Source organism: Podarcis melisellensis (genome assembly GCF_964234715.1).
Source record: "Podarcis melisellensis genome assembly, chromosome: 3".
Taxonomy (NCBI): domain Eukaryota; kingdom Metazoa; phylum Chordata; class Lepidosauria; order Squamata; family Lacertidae; genus Podarcis; species Podarcis melisellensis.
Genome location: NC_138530.1, coordinates 40808048 through 40827658, shown reverse-complemented (window position 1 = coordinate 40827658; position 19611 = coordinate 40808048). Strand labels below are relative to the sequence as shown.

Genomic DNA, 19611 nt, shown 5'->3' with positions numbered 1-19611 from the left:
ATCGTGAATTTATGAGCGTTTTGCAAGCATGACGTTTTCAACTGAATAACATTATTTTTGGCATTCTGGGATACGCGAGCTTTCCTCTTCTCTCTTCTCGCTTTCGAGCCAAGAAGGGGCAGGGAAGAACTAGTGACGAACTTAAGCGCCGTGTGGAATTAGTTTCCCGCATTCGGATTTGCAGCCTCCAGGTTGACTTTCGGTGCAGGCGCGCCCGCAGCCTCGCTTCCCCACCTCTCCCCTTCGCAATCAGTGCTGCCCTTTATTTAATTAGGGCCCCTCCCACCCGCGACTGCCTTTTCCCGGACTGGCTGGGCATGTCGCTTGACCTCCGGTTGGTCGCTCTCCGGGCCCGCCTCTGAGAACTCAGCGCCACAGGCAGGGGAGGGGCAGAGCGCGAGGGGAGGGAGGGAAGCAGGCAGGCAGCCGCCGCGGAGCCCAAGCAGCAAGCAGCGCCTCTCCCACTTCCATCCACCAACAGAGCGAAAAGGCTCCGGGAGAGAGAGGGGCGGCGCGAGCGGCCCAATCCGCGGGAACGAAAGCAGCCTTGGGGGCGGAGCCAGGCGCGCCGCTACCCAATGGCACGGGCGCTGGGGCGGGGCGGAGCTCTGGGAGAGCTTGTGAGGAGTCTGAGGCGGCGAAAGAGTCCGGAGTCGGGAGGCGAGTTTGTTGGTGGAGCTGCTGAGGCTCGTCTCGTGCTCTCTCTGGCGCCCGTTATAGCAGCTGCGTAGTCGCCGCCGTCGCCGTCGCGCGCGGGGCCGCTGAGGGGAGACCGCAGGCTTCGGAGGCACCGTCAAGGAGGAGCGGGCGGAAGGCGCTTCTCGACGGCGAAAGGAGCGGGAAGCCGCCCGGGGTAGAAGTTTGGCTGGAGTCGCCGCCGCTGAGGAAACTTTTCTCGAGGGGCCGCAGCCGGGGGAGGAGAGGCGGCTGAGGCGTCGCCGGGGCTGGGCTGCTCCCTGCCGGACTCGGGGGCGCTTTTTCGGCCCTGGCCGGGATGTACCTGGCAGCGGTCTCGGCGGGGCGGCGGCGCCGGGGCGGCGTCGGCTGGCCCTGGGCGGCGGGTTGGCCTCGGCTGCTGCTGGCGGTGGCGTTCCTGGGGGCGTCCGGGACGCGGGCGTTCGTGTGCCTGCCTTGCGACGAGTCCCGCTGCGAGGAGCCCAAGAACTGCCCCGGCGGCGTCGTGATGGACATCTGCGGCTGCTGCTTCATGTGCGCCCGGCAGCGCAACGAGAGCTGCGGGGGCTTCTTCGGGCTGCACGGCGCCTGCGACCGCGGGCTGCGCTGCGTGATCCGCCCGCCGCTCAACGGGGACTCGCTCACGGAGTACGAAGCGGGCGTCTGCGAAGGTAACAAGGCAAAAAGCCCCTCCAAAGGCGGACGGGCGCCTCTTGCTTCCAGGCGGAGGGGCGCGGAGTCACTCCGCCCCGGCGCGGACCCACGAGCGTCGAGCTAGCGCGTGTCTTGGGAGGTTGGGGGGCGGCGGCGGCGGAGAGAGGCACTGGGGATTTCTTTCCGGGAGGAAAGTTGGGCGGGGAGGACTGGGGCCCTTGTCAGACCCCACTTTGAAAGTATTCTGGTGCTTCGGGGGTCTCTCCACCCCACCCCCGCCAAGCCACTCCATTTTTCCAGTACACTTGTAGGGTGAAATGTTGGCTGCATGTACCGTGAAAGCTGGTAGGTAGATTGGAAGGAAAGGTTGGGGTTTCCTAGTGTGGCGTGTTGTCTCCGTCGATTGCATGTTCTGACTCTTCTCTCCCCTCCCCCTCTCCCCCCCCCCCCGCTTTCCTCATAGTTATTTTCCATACTTGCCCACATCATATGCAGGTGTTCACCCCCCAATCTGCACTGCTTAAAAAACAACAACAACCAAGAGGAGGCATCTCTCTTTAATGCTACAGTGGCTCAGAGTAGTATGTGCACGCGTGTGTTTTGCCGGTATAGAACCGATTGCTTCCTCCTCACAAGGTGGATGTTGCGTTTTCCTCTTCTGTTTCGTCCTTTACATTTCCCTCTCCCTTTGCTTATTGTTCCCAACGGTCGTGGATTTTAAAGTGGCTTTTGAACTAGGGCATGGAAATAAAAAGCGTTTTTTTTTCCTGAAGTCGGGATACGTTCTTCCTTATTTTTTAAATGTAGGTATCTCTGGTCCTAACAGTTCGATTTTCTTTTTCCTTTGGCTTTGGTCTGCTCTTTTTTCAACCTGTTTTTGCAGCCCATCACTAACCATGTTTTCCACCTAGTAGTGAGACAGTGAGAGTTGTATATTAGTAAGTGCATTTAGGGCTACAGTCGTCAGTGTCTTGATTCCCTCCCCAGTCCAGATGTGCAGGCAGATGGCTATTGATTGTCATGTAGCAATCCAGCTTTTCTGAAATTATAGTTTTGAAAGCTATCATAATTGCATATTTTTTGTTTAATGATATATTTTCAGAAACATTGCAACATGCAGACTATTTGATAAGAGTAGCTTTATATTGGATGATATTGCTTACCTATTAGCCCTGTTTCATATGTTTTTTGAAATGTCAGATTGACACCTGTCTTTTCAATCTTCTGGATTCAAATGGCTTATAATCAGTATTGAATGAGAATTCTTGAATCAGTAAAGAATCAAAGGGTGACCATCTATTGAAATGTTTGAAATGCTTACACTCATCACTTTATGCATCATTGGGGAGGGCAGAAATCTACCTTTCATTTTCATGCAGGAAAGGGGGCAATTCAGTTGGGTATAATTTGTATTGTACGTCAGTCTTCTTCATAATATATTCTAGTCAAAAAAATGGAAATATATGAATATTTTGCCTGATAGCTGTGTAAGTGGCACGAGAGAGTTCAATCTATCCATTTTCACCTCTTCAAACATTAGGAAAGTTTGAGATACTATAGTGCAGATGAGAATCAAAATTTATATGGAAAATTTTTGTCTTCCCCCTCCCTTTTCATTGGTTACTTAAAACGATGATTTTTGTAGATCCGCTAGAGAGCAGCCGTGAGTTCAGGAATTCCTCTGGAGAACGGTAGTAAAGTCATAAAAAAGCACACACTCCAACTGTTTAAAGATAGCTAGTGCCCTTGTATCCCCCAAAATGACATTTAAACTTAACAATTGGTACATACATTTGTTCGTAGTTTAGTTTTACTTTTACTACTCTTGGTTATGATATAAATAAGATGTGGTTTTCTGTACAGGTTAGCTCTCCTTCGCACATTATCAGTTGGGTTTTCTGAACATGATGAGAATAGGCATGGATCTGTCAGGCTTTTACAACTGTTTGGAGTTGTAGTTGCTTTACATGTTTGTATGGGGAGAGTTTAAATATAAGGAGCATGCAAGCATATTAAGCTGTGAATAAATATCTGTCATGATCTTCCATTCAGATGTTGCATATTTTCCATGTAACTACACCTTAATTTTTATATAAGAGGGAAATTATATTGAAAACTTCCTATAATGTTTTGACACTGTCTCCTTTAATGTATAGCAGTCTAGAGCTTTCTGGCAGTTTTAGGAGAGCTATAATTCTTTAGAAGTGATGCAATTCTGGACTTCAATGAAAAGCACATCTGGCATTCCCCTGCTGAAAATAATATGGAGAGTCTCTCAAGAAGAGACTTCAGCTAGTGTGGACTTGACATTAGACCCAGCTGTCCAGTTCCAATTATCCCACAGAAACAGTCTATAGAAATTAGCAAAACTGTTGCCATATAAATCACTTAGCTGCATGAGTATGCATAGTTGAAGCTTTTGGTCACCAGTTGGGCTGATGTATTAGTAGCTTTGAATTTGGCAACACGTTCATAAGATTATTTTGAGCTTTCACATAAAAATATTAGAGCTAAAATCTGTTGCTGATTCCAACAATTGAATTGGGACCAGTGGTTGAGTTTACTGTTTCTTTTTATCTGTTGATACAACAAAGCTTTACTGGTAACAGTCTTGACATGAATATCATTTGTAGATGAAAGCCTATCTGCCACAAAAGAGTAGGTTTTCACATTTTTACAAATCTATTCTCTTTTCAGTCTTTCTTACAATAGAATTTTTATCCTGAAACGACCCCTACTGGTCACAATGTAGAACTCTTTTTAAAGCTTTTAGATGGGTTCATGAAAAACACTGACACAGCCAAAAATGCGTTCTCAGTCCAGTGGTTATTAACATGGATCATGGTTTAATCGGCAGTGGCAAATTGTTATCTCAAATCTTCTGAAAGCAGTTTGTATTAAATAGAATAAAGCAAACACAGCAGCTGACTGATATTTTTGTAATGTCATGATATCTTAACAATAAGGGTGTTATTTAAATGTTCTCAGAAGAAAACAAAATTTATTTTATATATTTACATAACATTTTATATAACAGGTGTGCAATCTGATTTTGGAAAAATATCCATTCAGGACTGGAACTACTACTTGCTACTATACTGTAGCTATACTCTGTTCTGCTTCCTAGATTCACCATTGTGGAGTTCCTTTTTAACATTGCTCTAGCTATGATTCCATAGTTCAACAGTTATTTGCTGAAAGCTGCAATGCTACTGGTATTCCGCTGGTCTTGATCCCTTTGTGGTAAAGTACCATATGAACTCATGTAACTAATTTCATAAACCTTTATATAAGTAACGAGCATGGAACAACTCAAAACTATTTTAACAGTATTGACAGCAGATGCGTTGCATTAGAAATAAGCCCTGACACCATTTTAATTACTGAGAAAAGATTGGTGCTGAACTGGAGAGACACTCCAATGTAATCGGGTCATGTATGTGATGCCAATAAGCAGTTGTTTAGCTTTCCTGGGGTGGGGGTGGGGGGCAGCTGGGAAATATAGATCTATAAAAGTAGTGTGGAACTTGTAGCCTTCCAGACTTCAGCTCCTGTTATCCCTGATCATTGTCCATGCTGGCTTTTGTTAGGGGACATAAACTACTATTTAAATTATTTCCAGTATTTGGCCTGGAAACTATTCTAACATTTGGCAATAGTCTTCAGGGAGGTCTGTGTTTAGAAATAGTTTGGTTTCCTTTCAACTGTGTAAACCTTCACTTTCCCTTCTGGAATATTTTCATGTCATGGACTCAACTTAGTCCTGACCCTTTCCATAACAGCGCTAGACAATGTAGTTTTACAATACTTCTGTAAAAGTTCATAAAGCTTTTTTTTTATTATTAAGCAATGCTACTTTTTTTAGGGGAAGAATTGGTGATGAATGTCTGAAGTTGCTGCAGCTGATTGACATAAGGTGCCTAAAGCTCATCCAGTGACCTTATTCCAGGCACTGTCTCTGTGTAACCTACCTCACTGGTTGAGCACCTGCTTTGTGTGCATGTTTAATCCTCTTCATCACCAGGTAGGGCTGGGAATGTTTCCTGCGTGAAATCCTGGAGAGCCACTGTCAGTCATTGTAGACAATGCTGAGCTAGATGGAGCTATTGTCAGCATCAATATATGGCAGCTTCCTATGTTCCCTGTGATATGAATGTAATAAATTAGTAATATACAGTATCAAACCACTTGTTTCCATATAAAGCATTCTAAAATAACACATCTATGGCTAATGCTCTATAAGTGTCCCAGGTTCCCTGGATCTGAATACTATAGCTTCCTAAATTTATGCTAAATTTCCATAAGAGATTAAGAAGAGCCTGCTGGATCGGGTCAGTGGCCCATCTAGTCCAGCGTCTTGTTCTGATAGTGGCCAGCCAGATCATAGAACCATAGAGTTGGAAGAGACCACAAGGGCCATTGAGTCCAACCCCCTGCCAAGCAGGAAACACCATCAGAGCACTCCTGACATATGGTTGTCAAGACCTCTGCTTAAAGACCTCCACAGATGCCTGTGGGAAACCTGCAAGTGGGATTTGAGCACAAGAGCACTCTCCCCTCCTGTACTTTCCAGCAGTTGGTATTCAGAAGCATTGCTTCCTCCAACTGTGGAGGCAGAGCACAGCCATCATAGCAAGGAGCTTGCCATAGCCCTCTCTTCTATGAATTTGTCTAGTCCAGGGGTCGGCAAGGCTTACCAGGCATGGGCTGCATCACTCCCGTGGAGATCCTCCGTGGGCCGGGCCAGTGCAGCACAACGCCGGAAATCGCTTCTGCGCATGCCCAGATGCCGGAAATCGTGCCTACTTTTATCTGTCATGAATCTTCAAACATTTAGCTTCATTGGTTGTAAATGAGTTCTAGTTTACAGTTAATGAATTATGTTGGTTTTTGTAGGAGATGTCTGTGATCAACTTTGTACTGTCACAAAAGCAGTACTTATAACAGGAACGGAACCTCAGGTCTCTCTTCTGTAGAACTTTCCCTAAAACATACTCCTCATTGTCCCTGTTCTGTGCTCTCCTCAAGGATACATTCCAGCCAAGCAAAAGCACTTAACTATGTTAATGCCTCTTGCTTGCCTGGACGGATGTGTGTGTGCTGAGCTCTCTGAATTTTGTGTGACTGGAATGTAAGCTAACAAAAAGGTAAAAGTAAAGTCTGTTGCTCCACCCACTTTTTGCCTCTGGTCCCACCCAACCCCATAAGGGAATGCAGTACTTGGGCTGCAAAAGATTCTCCACACTGATCTGTCATTTTAATATCATTTTCTTATTACTCTCCTCAAACAATCCAGGAATGGGCAGTTGATTGAAATACTGCAAAATATTGGCAATTCCTAGTTTACTACCACAATAAACATTTTCAGGGAAGATAGGAGTACTGTAAAGTTTGTTGAAAATGCCTTCAGTCTTACCTTTGACACCTTGGCATGTTTCTCTTGTTAAACTTCAAAGCCTATATTGGTATGCAGCACCTTTATCATAAATACTGATTTCCAAAGAAGTATTCTGGGATATAAAAGATGTATGGATTTAGTAAGTTAACTTCATTAAACGTTTTGTAACTCTGACTGCAGTTTGGTACTGCAACTGACTGTTGCTACAGTTTTGCTCAAGAATAGCAGTATCATTTTTAAAAAACAAAACTGGCAGGATTATGTGGTAGCCTGTTCAGGCAAATCTGTTTGCTATGAAGTGAGTCTGGTTTAAGCTTCTGTGTGCTGCTTCTATGTGAATATTGCTTGCAATATTCTGAACTGTTTTGATATTTGAGTAGTCAACCAGACTGAGATGTTCAGCCTTAGCCTTTTACATCCTCTTCATCTGGAGGTTCTAATTGCTGCTTTCTTGTGCATAATAATAATAATAATAATAATAATAATAATACCCCGCCTTCCCCCCAGAATTGGGACTCAAGATGTCTTACAAAAATTAAAACCAACTTGAATAAAATGCAGAAAGCTTTAAAGGTATAAAATATATTATTATATTGTTGCAGTTGCACAATCTGGTGTCAATGTGAGATCAGTGGCTTTTGATATGATCAACCATGGTATGCTCCTGGATTGGTTTTTTGGGCTGGGGATTGGAGGCACTATTCTTTAGAGATTCTGCTACTAACTGCAGGACTGGTTCCAGAGAGTAGTACTCTGTCTCTCTCATTCTCACTTTCACCCCCACCCCCACCCCAGGCACATTACCCCCAATACTGTTTAAAATCTACATGAAATCATTGGGAGCAGTCAATTGGAATGCAATGTCTTAATTATGCTGATGACACTTTGCTCTATTTCTCTGTGATTCAGAAGTGGACACTCAAGGCTTGAGCTGTTCTCTGGATGTGGTGTACAAGAAGGACAATAAACCAATATTGAATCCTGGCAGATAGAGGCCCTTTGGGTGTTTCATTCTTGTGTCCAGGAAGTGAGACATTTACTGGTCACACTCTTTTTGAAAGAGCAGGTTCATCTTTGGGGCCTTCTCATTTATTCATCTTTGGCTTCAGAGGCTAGGAGTACTTTCTATCAGGTTTGGCTGGTACAGCAGCTACAGCCATTGCTGGACAGGGATGATCTGACCACAGTGATCCATGTACTGATAATATCAAGACTGATTACTATCAAGAGCCAACCATCATCCATGTATTAAACATTTTGTTGACACAACTGCAGGCCAGATTCAGTGTGACATTGTTACTTGCTTAGAAACTCCTAAACATCTTGGCACCAGGCTACTGAGAGGTCCTAATATTTGCTTTCAGTGTTGTCACCCTTTTAATGTGGAATGTGTTACCACCTGAGATAAGGCATGCACCAATTATATATTCTTTCAAATGAATGCTTATGAACTTTTTATTTACTCACCTTTTCTGACTGAATTTTTAATTACTGGCTGCTGGTGCATCTGCTGATGTACTGTTGTTTTCAACTGTTATTTTTAATGTTAAGTACACTGCTCAGATATTTTCAAATTTGAGCAAAAAAATAAAATAAGTTTAGCAGAAGCAGGTACTCCTAAACCATAGTTTGAATTGTTGGCACTAACCATAGTTAATGATACTGGTTAGAATTGGACATACAAGCAAGCCAGGATTATGCTCAGTTAGCCATGGTTTGTCATTTCAGCCACACAGTAGTCCCAATATACTGAAACGAGTCCCAAACTTTTTGTTTTGCTGTTGTGTGAACAGGAAGGAAAACACAGAAAGGGACACTTCAGAGGAAAGGACATACAATGGTACCTCGGGTTACAGACGCTTCAGGTTACAGACTCCGCTAACCCAGAAATAGTACCTTGGGTTAAGAACTTTGCTTCAGGATTAGAACAGAAATCACGCGGCAGCAGGAAGCCCCATTAGCTAAAGTGGTGCTTCAGGTTAAGAACAGTTTCAGGTTTAAGAACGGACCTCCAGAACGAATTAAGTTCCACTGTACGACGTACCATTGTACTTGATTCTTAATGTCTGGGACATGGTAAGATTGTGCGTTAGCTCGGTAATGTGCCTTTCCTATTTATCTATGAAACTTGTGTCTGACATGCCTTCATACAGGAAAAAAGTAAGTTCTTTATATACAAATAGTGTTTTATGGGGGACAAAGCATATGCTCTATCCCTTACAATAATTGGCCCAAACTACTGGAAAGTATATGTATTTTTTTGCAGGGAAGATCTCTTGGAGACGCTTGCAGGATACTAGCCAGCACCCCACACCTTACTGTCATGACTGGCATTTTGCTAATATTTGCTCAGTGTTCTGCAGGTATCAAAGCAAATACTAATTACTTGGTATAATACTTAACGTACAAGGTGCAGGGCTAGCCATTTTAATTAGAAGAAAGCAGCCTGCCTCAGACAGCAGATTTTGGGGTATCATTTAAGGGCAGGCAAATGTAGGAAACCGGGCATCATTTAAATAACACAATCCCCTGCCTTGTTTAAGTTGCAATATGAAATATTAGCTATGCAAGATAAATAATAAAAGAGGAACAGAAAAGTAAATGTGTGGGTTAAACTGTCATTTGTTTAGTTACAGGATATAACGTTTTGGCTTTAACAATACAATCTTGTACATGTCTACTTGGAAGTAAGTGAGGGCAACTAGTGTGGAGCTCCACTGCAGCACACCTGACCTCCTATCAACAGTATCACTTTGCTTACTGAGAGGAAGAGGGGTGAAGTTATGGGGAGTTCAGCATGGTGCAGGTGCAGTGGGGGAACCAGTTCAGTGCTTCTATTGCTTGACCTGCATCACATCACTGCCTTGCTCCTCCCTCATTCCCCCAGCCAACACTGCTGGGCAGCTATGTGTATAGTGGCATACCTCCACAATGGCTGCTCATTGAAGACTTACTCCCAGGTAAACATGTATAGGATTGCAATCCTAAATGTTCTTAATTTGTGGAAATTAATAGCTGAAGTAAAAGGGCTCTGGTCTGAATTCTGGAAGGGAAGAATGCAGTTGCTTGAAACTTGCTGAAACATAAAGCCTTGTTGTCTCTGTGTCTCCACCCTCTGTGAATCGGAGTGTGACTGACTGACCATGCAGCCTTGCAAATAAGTCTACAAATGTAGGTTTATTGCTAGCCCATCTTATCACAAATCCCTATAATAACCATTTTTGGCTCACTCACCAGTATTGGAAACAAATCCACAAAGTTACTTGTCCACAAAAGATTACTGTTACATTTCCCCCTAGTAATTTTTTCTAGTACAGTGGTACCTCAGGATACATACACTTCAGGTTACATACGCTTCAGGTTACAGACTCCGCTAACCCAAAAATAGTACCTCGGGTTAAGAACTTTGCTTCAGGATGAGAACAGAAATCGTGTTGCAGCGGCGGCAGGAGACCCCATTAGTTAAAGTGGTGCTTCAGGTTAAGAACAGTTTCAGGTTAAGAACGGACCTCCGGAACGAATTAAGTACTTAACCAGAGGTAACACTGTATCATTACCTCTCCAGCTTACAAAGGTTTCCTGCCTTGATCTTCCAAGGATGATGCTTACTTGGCATAGGAGAGCAGACATGTGGCTATTTACAGAACTTGTTAATGAGATCTAATGAGTGAAAGGGGAGGAGCCAAGGGCCAAGCTATTGGTTCAGGCAGACTAATAGGCAGGACTTTTGATCAGCTGTATGGATTTCTATTTTGAATGGGGTATCAACTATTAAAATTATGTATTCACATTGACCCTGCAAACTTAGGGGCCAAGAGTGATCACGTTTGCGGCTAGCAACTTGGATCCAACTCTAATTTATAGGTTTCCATTATGTAATATAACTCATTGATGGGTTCCTCTGCAGTATTTAGAGTCCTTGGAAGAGGGGAGAGAGCATATGCTATGCTTGAAATCAGTTTTTGCTATATTAGTGTGAATTGAAGTTCTGATGTAAAATTCTGTAAGGAATTTATTCCGTTTTGATCAGTAAGCAAGTTAAATTCTTCATCTCAGTTTGCTAATATATTCTCATTTCATTACTAATATACTGCATTATTATATATCAGTGTTTTAAAATACATTGGAAAATGTGTTATTCTATTCCCAATAATTTGATGATATCCAGTTGGATCCATACCAAGTTAGTTGCACTTTGAGATCACTGTGAAACCATGGTTCCCATTCAAATTAATGGAACCAATGCAAGTAACTGGCAGTAATTTAGTCATCTCATCTGTTAAGCATATAAGACATTTACCCCCCAAATATCTGACTTGTATAGAACTGAGAAGGGATGTGGGTGGCGCTGTGGGTTAAACCACAGAGCCTAGGACTTGCCGATCAGAAGGCCGGCGGTTCGAATTCCTGCAACGGGGTGAGCTCCCGTTGCTCGGTCCTTGCTCCTGCCAACCTAGCAGTTCAAAAGCATGTCAAAGTGCAAGTAGATAAATAGGTACGGCTCCGGCAGGAAGGTAAACAGCATGCGTTGCTCTGGTTCACCAGAAGCAGCTTAGTCATGCTGGCCACATGACCCAGAAGCTGTACGCCGGCTCCCTCGGCCAATAAAGCGAGATGAGCGCCGCAACCCCAGAGTCGGCCACGACTGGACCTAATGGCCAGGGGTCCCTCAGTGAAGACCTCAATGACAACATTAAGCTAGGTTTCTAAGAAATTTAACACTGTCTCGTTTGCTTGAAAAACTTGAGGTTGGCTTCCAGAATATTTATCCTGGTAACTATGAATGCTTTTTCTAGTCCTGACAGACACAGTTCCAAAAAAAGAAATGACAATGTAATAAGTGTTGGGTCTTATTATTTTAGCTATCAGGATTGCTTCTTGATGTTGGACATTTCCAGAATTCCATTTAGTGTCACATTTACTCCATCACATGCAATCAGGATTGACCACTGATTCAGCTTTAGCAACCAGTTTCCATATTACTAGTTTCCTCATCTCTGGCTTCATTGTCATGAGTATTTCAATAGAGAGACTATAGTTAATTAGCTTTTGTTCCTAATATTTTGTATGTGGAGATACACCTGAAGCAGTTAAACTGCAAAGTGTGGAGAAATATGTTTACAAACAGAAATACTATTGTATATTACATATATTCCCTCTTGAATTAACTTGAATTTTCTTGTCCTGTTATTCTAGTACAAATATTGTAGTACTTATCCTATAATTAAAGCTATCAGTCTCACTGTATTGGGGACTAGCAGTAATCATTTAAGTTTCCATCATTCTATCTGCATTTTAAAGGAACAATTTCCATATGAAGATATACTAGAGATATATATTGTTTTTAATTTCCTTTGTTGCTAGCCCGAAAAAAATATTACTTTACAAACCTACATTAACAGTAAAAGCTGTGAGAATTTAATGAATTTTTACACAGCTTCAAATATTTGTCTGACAGATTTTAAACCCAAGAGCCTTTTCAGATGTTTGATTTATGATGAGAATGCATACCAGTTACTTATTTGACTTTTGAGATGTTGCGTCAGCAAGAAGTAATGGTCATACTGCTGTTTTTTTAAGCAGGTAGCCTGCTTAACTGAACTGCTGGGTGCAATTTTCCTTCCATGAAGCATGGTCATTGTATTCTGATGGTTGGGAGTATTTATTGGTTAATGGCTGTAGTATTACGTTTAGTGCACTTTGAAAATACTGTGATATTTTGAAACATATTTTTAAAGAGATTTTTAATTTTTACATCAATTACTTTTGGCTGATCATCTTTCTGTGTTGTTTTACTAGGAGGCCTCATCTTTTCAGAAAGTATGAAATAATAGTACCTGCATGGCTACATCCATTTGATTTGTTCCTTTCGTTTATGCTTTAAGTTAAACTTGTTCTTTTTCCACTTTCTGTTGTTGAAGTGTGTTCGCAACCTTGTTTATAAGTAAAAGTAATGGAGAAAATAGTAAACAGGTTACCACAGTAGGAAAATTACCTTAGTGACCCTATCAATTTCCTGGTAGAAGAATATGATATGGTGCTATGAACAACAGATTTAGGATAACTGAATGGCTTTTTGAAGAGTACATTCTGAAGATGAGTCCTAACTAAAGCTTAATGGAGCGATCTACATTGTGCTATACTGTATGAATTGAACTGTAAAAGTGTGGTTTTGACTTCAACTAGACTTTGATTATTTTTCTTTTATTCTCTAATGTAGCCTGAAGGGTGATAATTCCCTGAAACATGTATTATACAGTTATAGTGATGAGATATAATGAATAAAATTGACACTTTTGGACGTTTTTGTTGTATACACCCTGAAATGAATGATACTTGATACTCATCCAATATTCTGTAGTCTTTTTAGAAACAGAAGTTCTACCAGCCACCCATTCATTACCTGACTCAATTAGGCCTTCAACTTTCAGAACAATATTTTGGTGGAAAGATTGAATATATTTATAGGCAAATATATCAAGGCTGATCAAGTGGCATTTCCTAAGAGTGGTAAAATGGCACCTAATGATACAAAACAAAGATTCCATATGTGTTGTTATTTATAAATGCCAAAAAGGAGTTTGATAGAGTAGAATGGAGGTATCAATTACAGTTTCTGTAAAAAAGATTGGGAATAGTTTTAATTTTATTGCTCAATTGATATATGCCATCCAACAGCCTCAATATTTGTGAATAATGTAAAATTGGAAAAATTCTAAATTTCAGAGTGGCACTTGTCAAGGATGCTCACTGTCACCATTGTTATTTAACATTGCAGAGTCTGTTGGAACACATCCAGGAATTGTTGGGCAAAATGCAGGAGGTAATTATTTAAGTCAGTCTTCATGCAGCTGCTATAGTCCCAATTTTGAGAGACCCAGAGGAAATAAAGCCAGTCTTAAACATACTTCATATTTACGTACATTTATATCTTGGAATGTAATATAAAGCTGCAAAATTAGAATGGTTTGGTTATCATAAGCAGTGGACTATAACAGATACAGTCATACCTTGGGTTGCGAACGCTGCGGGTTGCGTGTTTCGAGTTACGGACCGGAATGGGTTACTTCCGGGTTTTGGCACTCACACATGCACAGAAGTGCTAAATCACGCTTTGTGCATGCGTGCCAAATTGCATCACGCGCGTGCACTTGTGAACGTTGCGGGTTGCGAACATGGCATCACGTTCGTAACCTGAGGTATGACTGTAATGGGAAAAGATACCAAATTCCATGGAGAGGAACCCCAAGTAGATATTTCGGAATCTAGATTACCTAGTATCTGGGGGGGGGGAACCCAATAATGATAAAAACTTATTGTTTATACCCCGCCCACCTGGCTGGGTTTTCCCAGCTACTCTGGGCATCTTCCAGCAAAATATAAAAAATAATAAAATTAAAGATAACCACTCCAATTTAATTCAGGAAATGTGAAAATATCATCTAATTGGGAAAGTCTAAAACTTTCATGAGTAGGTAGAAGCACCATAATAAAAATGAATATAATGCCTTGTATTCTGTTTGTTATGAAATCATATTAAAAGCTAATGATCAGTTAAAAATATTCTGTTACATTTTCAATGGTCAGAATTATGTTGAAAATGCTCAGTCAATAAACTTTAGAGGAGTTTGCATTTCCTAATATAAAATGTTTTATTTTGCTTGTATGTTTGAATGTCTAAAGATACTGTTTGAAATTTAAGAGTTAAAAAATTGAACAAAGGTGTTTCTGTAAAATAAAATAGCACCCTTTGGTAACACTTGGAGGAACTTAATAGTTAGTAACTCAGACCCATTTATGTAATTGTATTTCTAAAAGTGGAAATGGGAAAAATAGTTATGGGTTGAAAACTTCCACCCCATCGTTGTAAAGTACTTATCCTTTTTTTACCTAGTACAGATACCTCTTTTGCCCCTTTGTAGTTACACCACTGAAGAGATGACAGAGATCTGTCAATGCGTATCATCATGTGCTATAGCAGCTACTGTATCGTTAAAACTTTGCAGAAGACAGAGCTATAAGTTATGAGCAACACATTTATCTGCCAGGTATACTTGTTTCTAGTGGTGAACAGTCAGTGATTTGGAGTAAAAGCAGGGAAATACAATGTGATAAGAGATCATATACATCTTGACACACCAATGCCTTTTTCAGATCCATGTTGTATGCAGTCATTATGGAAACTGATGCAGGTGCTGGATAAAAAGTGATTTAAGAGTAGGCAGAGTCCATAATTGAGTGGAGATACATACATATACACATTTTTCTCATGAAAAGCTACCAATATTCCACATTTCTTAGACTTCTTTTACAGAGACTCTAATTGGGACTTGGTGGGTAGTCTAAACCTCTAGAAAGTTAGTGTCATTTGTTCAAAATTGAGGTTATGACTTGAAAATAAAGGGCCTTGTCTGAGCCTGTAGGATGCTCTGGATTTTATATTCTCTATTCTGTTACAGGTGCTAGAAACGCCTTTAAAAAGAGAAAGAGGGAATAAGGTGGTTCTGAAGCTTCTGTGGTGAATAGAAGCGCTATAGGTTCACACACAACTTTTTTAAAAATTGTGATGAAGTTATACAAACATGAAATGTGAACTGTACAGAACTTCATAGTGTACCTGCTAAAGCTGAGTTTAATATTTTCATTTAGATGTGTAGGTGTTTGGCAAAATATATTAAATGAAACAAATCAATGACCTACTGGTATTATAGTTGTTTCATTTTGGTTTTTAGATGAAAACTGGGATGATCAGCTACTTGGATTTGAGCCTTGCAATGAAAACCTCATAACAGGCTGCAATATAATCAATGGAAAATGCGAATGTGATACTATTAGGACCTGTAGTAATCCCTTTGAGTTTCCAAGCCGGGATACTTGCCTGTCAGCTTTAAAAAGAATTGAAGGTAAGTCTGTATTCACTAGTACTTGATTTGTAATTATTTTTGGCACATCACCTTAAAGGCCTAATATGTAATTTTTTATTCTGTATCCCATGCTTGTTGAAAGGAGATGTTAGAGCAGGGGTCTGCAACCTTTAAGACAAAAAGAGCCACTTGGACCCGTTTCCGAAGAAAAAAAACCGGGAGCTGCAAAACTCGTCATTATAAAAATAACGTTTTTGTCACTTTTTTATTATTTCTTTGTTTGACCCCTCAGAATTACTCCTCCTCATAGAAATAAACGTTAAATTAACAAGTTACCTTTTTGTGTGTGTGTGTGTGTTCTTCACCCCCCTTCAAAACAGTGACCAGCGTACATGCCCCTTACAATGTAGCGGTCGGGCGGGCGGGAAGGTGACGTCGGGACGGCGCGTGACTAACGCACGCACCGCCCCCATGCGACGTCACAGCCAGTACAGCGCCCGCCACAGTGGGGAGTGTCGGGGCACACAATGCGCCTCCTCCCCTCACTAGTATCCACCCCGGAGCCGCGGCAAAGGTATAAAAGAGCCACATGCGGCTCCGGAGCCGCGGGTTGCAGACCCCTGTGTTAGAGCAATAGTGTTGGCAAATGAGATGTTTCTGGTTTTGTGATTGAATACACTGATTTAAAGTTTTTTCTGTTGTGGTACGTGAATAATGACTTTTTGATATTTTGCTTGGTTGTGTATCCTGAATAAAGAAGGTGACTTTTATTGTGGGGAAAAGGCAAATTGATCAGAGTTTACTTACTAGTGTCTATTGTAATTACACATATGTTCCTTGTTGCCTCTGGAAGACTTCCCTTTCCCAATCCAAGGATATTTCAAGTCTGTGAAAAGAGATGATCCACACAATTGCATTCTGCCCAAGGCGTGGCTTGATTTGTTTTCTGCTGCAGTGCACGTTGAGACTGTTGTAAAGTATGCATGGGCTTTTTTAGACAGGTGGAGCAAACTTGTGTTCTTTTGTCTGCTGTAGAGGTATCTTGATTTTCATAGCTCTGTGCACAATACCCAAAACATCCCAAATGTGGTAGGGAAATAATTAAACAGCACCCTGAAAAGTGCAGACTTTTTGATTTTTAAAGTTCTTAGTCAAATATGTTCTGTTGTGTGAACAGTAGACAAGTTGATATCAATGTTTAATACTCTATTTTTTCTCAGGTTTGTGAAAGATTATACATATATTTGCTTTGCTCTGTCTTTCCTGCCTGGTTAAAAGATGTTAGTAGCATAAGCTGTCCAGTGCACCTTTAATTGTCTAGTGTTAAATGGCATGTTGTCTACGTGAATATAATGGTATTGCTAGAGAGACCAGGAATTTCTTTACTAGTGTCTATATAGAAAAATAATTACTTGTTCTGCTTAGGAAATGAATATATACACAGGATATTGTCAGGTAGAAAAAATGCCATATATGAAATTGCCATTGAAATACTCTGCTATCAACCATGGAGACTTGCTGTGTATATGTTGATTCTTCTTTGAAATAGCAGCTTTATGAGGGTGTTGTGTAAAATTAGAATTGGGAGCAGTTGTCTTGGTGTTGCTTCCTTACTAAAACTGTTCTACAATAAAGGAAAGTACTTGGGACTGTGACATCTAAAGTATAATCTAGAGCAGTGGTTCCCAATTAGCTAAGTACCCTGGACAACCTGTTTTTCAAAAACCAGGCTATGATCCCCCTACTTTTGAAAATTCTGATATCTCTGTGGTAGTTTTTGTTATGTGAATGGTGCCACGGACTCCCTGGATGGGTTATGTGGACCTCCTTGGGTCCATGGACCATCAGTTGGGAAACACTGATCTAGATTACTATTATTACTTTAAAGATGTCCCAAGTATTTTAAGCAGTTCACAACTGTTAAGCCATGCATATGTTCTTTAGTATTTCTTCATTTTTCAAAGGCAATAGTATCTGTCCATGTAATAGAAAAGGAATGACTGGGTAGAATTTAACTTAAATGTGCTAAGAGAAGGGTTTCCCACTGCAACTTTGTTGGTGGGCAGACTAGACTACTGGTGTGTAATTTCAGATCATTTATGGTAGATAATAGAGCAGAGTGTCCTTGCACTAAGGTACCAACAGATAGAAGCTTTTATTATTAAAAACAAGTATTAAAAAAAAATAATAGTGATATTTCCAAAGAAGTAGTGCTGTGACTGCTTCAATTTTCAAGTGTAGTGAGAATTGAAAAGGTAACCAGAGTTGTACCTTACTTTTCTTTATGCTGGTGCTTAAAACGCAGGGAGGAGGCGTGGTTTTTTAATTATATTATTTATTTATTTATTTATTTAAATAGCCTGCCCTTCATCAAATGATCCTAGATAGGTTACAAAATATAATTAAAATAACTATAAAAAGGTAAAGGGACCCCTGACCATTAGGACCAGTCACGGACTCTGGGGTTGCGGCGCTCATCTTGCTTTACTGGCCGAGGAAGCTGGCATACAGCTTCCGGGTCATGTGGCCAGCATGACTAAGGCAGCGCATGGAAACGCCATGTACCTTCCCGCTGGAGCGGTACCTATTTATCTACTTGCGGTTCGACGTGCTTTCGAACTGCTAGGTTGGCAAGAGCAGGGACTGAGCAACAGAGTTCACCCTGTCACGGGGATTCAAACCGCTGACTTTCTGATCGGCAAGCCCTAGGCTCTGTGGGTTAGACCACAGCGCCACCTGCATCCCTATAAATAACTATAGTGTACAATTAAAATTATAATATAAAACAATGAAAACATCCAATATCAAAATAACAAATAGCAGTGCGGTGCAAAGCAATGTAGAATGTATTCTCCAGTGTGAAACAAAAAAATATTAAAAAGAGAACTCTTCTCAGCCTCAGCAAGTCTTTACAAGGTAGAGTTCACTGGAAGTGGAAGTGTACAAAAATAATATGCTAAACCATGGCTCCAGGGTCAGTCAGGCTGATTTTAACCAGAAACTACTTCTGGGGTTACCTGGAGTTCAAAGGTTCAGAAATGGGAACAAGTCAGGAGCTCCAGAATGTAGACCAGAGTCTACTATGTGCAAAACAGGTTGCACTGAATCAAATCTAATTACATTGGAGTGCAGCCCATGGTAGGATAAATTAATTAGATTAGACTCTGCTAGGTGCAAAAGAAATTTTGAAATGCAGCCACACTAGAGCTCTTGATGCATCTAGAAATCAGTTTTGTACCTAGCAGAGTCTAATCTAATTAAACCCTACCATCTGCCACACACCATTTTAAGGTTGTTATAAAATGCAGATTTTAATGCTTTCTTTATACCAGCCCTTTCCTTTCCCCCTGCCATGTTTTACCTACCAACCAGCAGTTGCAGACACTTTCATATTGAATAAGAAAAGGAAGTACAGCCTCATTAATCTTGGGGTGGGAGTATGGGGTGGGAAGATGCAGTTTGGAGTGACTGGTTTGAGTGGACACTTGATTGAGAAAAAGGAAGGTAGAATTTGAATCAAACTAACGTGGACTGAGATCATTTAGGAAGATAGGATTGAGAATTACCCTTTCCATCAGCAGGATACATCATGGGGGGTAGGAGTGTTGGCTGCTGCTTTTAATAGCTTTCTCAACCTTACCCTCCTGAATTAGACTGATTACTCCATGGCAGTCTGAATATCCAGCCTGGAAATGGTATTTATCTATCTACACACAGGAAGTCAGGATAACACTTCATGGATCTGATAAAGTAGACTATAGTCCATAAAAGCCAACAAATTTGTTAACTTTCTAAGGATTGTCAGTTCTTTTAAGTGTCTTCAAAAGGTCTTTGGCCAAACACTGGTACCTGATATATCCAGGTCTATATCCCTGAAATGTTTAAGTCAGATTTAACATGTGGAAGACAGTTTATTCACATCTGGCAGTTAAAATCTAGAGTCCACTAGGAATTAAAACAGCTTTTGGGAGCCTTTACAACATGCTGTTTACATTCCTGTTGCAGAATAACACTAAAACT

The 19611-nt window shown here is 41.1% G+C and overlaps 1 protein-coding gene across 2 annotated transcripts in view; it reads left to right on the top strand.

The window, feature by feature from the left end:
- The first annotated feature begins 620 nt into the window (after positions 1-620).
- The window catches only part of CRIM1 (cysteine rich transmembrane BMP regulator 1), a 126963-nt gene continuing 107972 nt past the window's right edge, over positions 621-19611 (top strand). The window contains exons 1-2 of one of the 2 annotated variants that reach the window (XM_081905033.1): positions 621-1346; positions 15460-15630. In XM_081905033.1, the coding sequence (XP_081761159.1) occupies positions 995-1346; positions 15460-15630 (523 nt within the window). In that variant the 5' untranslated portion in view covers positions 621-994. The remainder of the gene's footprint in view (positions 1347-15459; positions 15631-19611) is intronic. The other variant, XM_081905034.1, reaches the window with a different exon arrangement.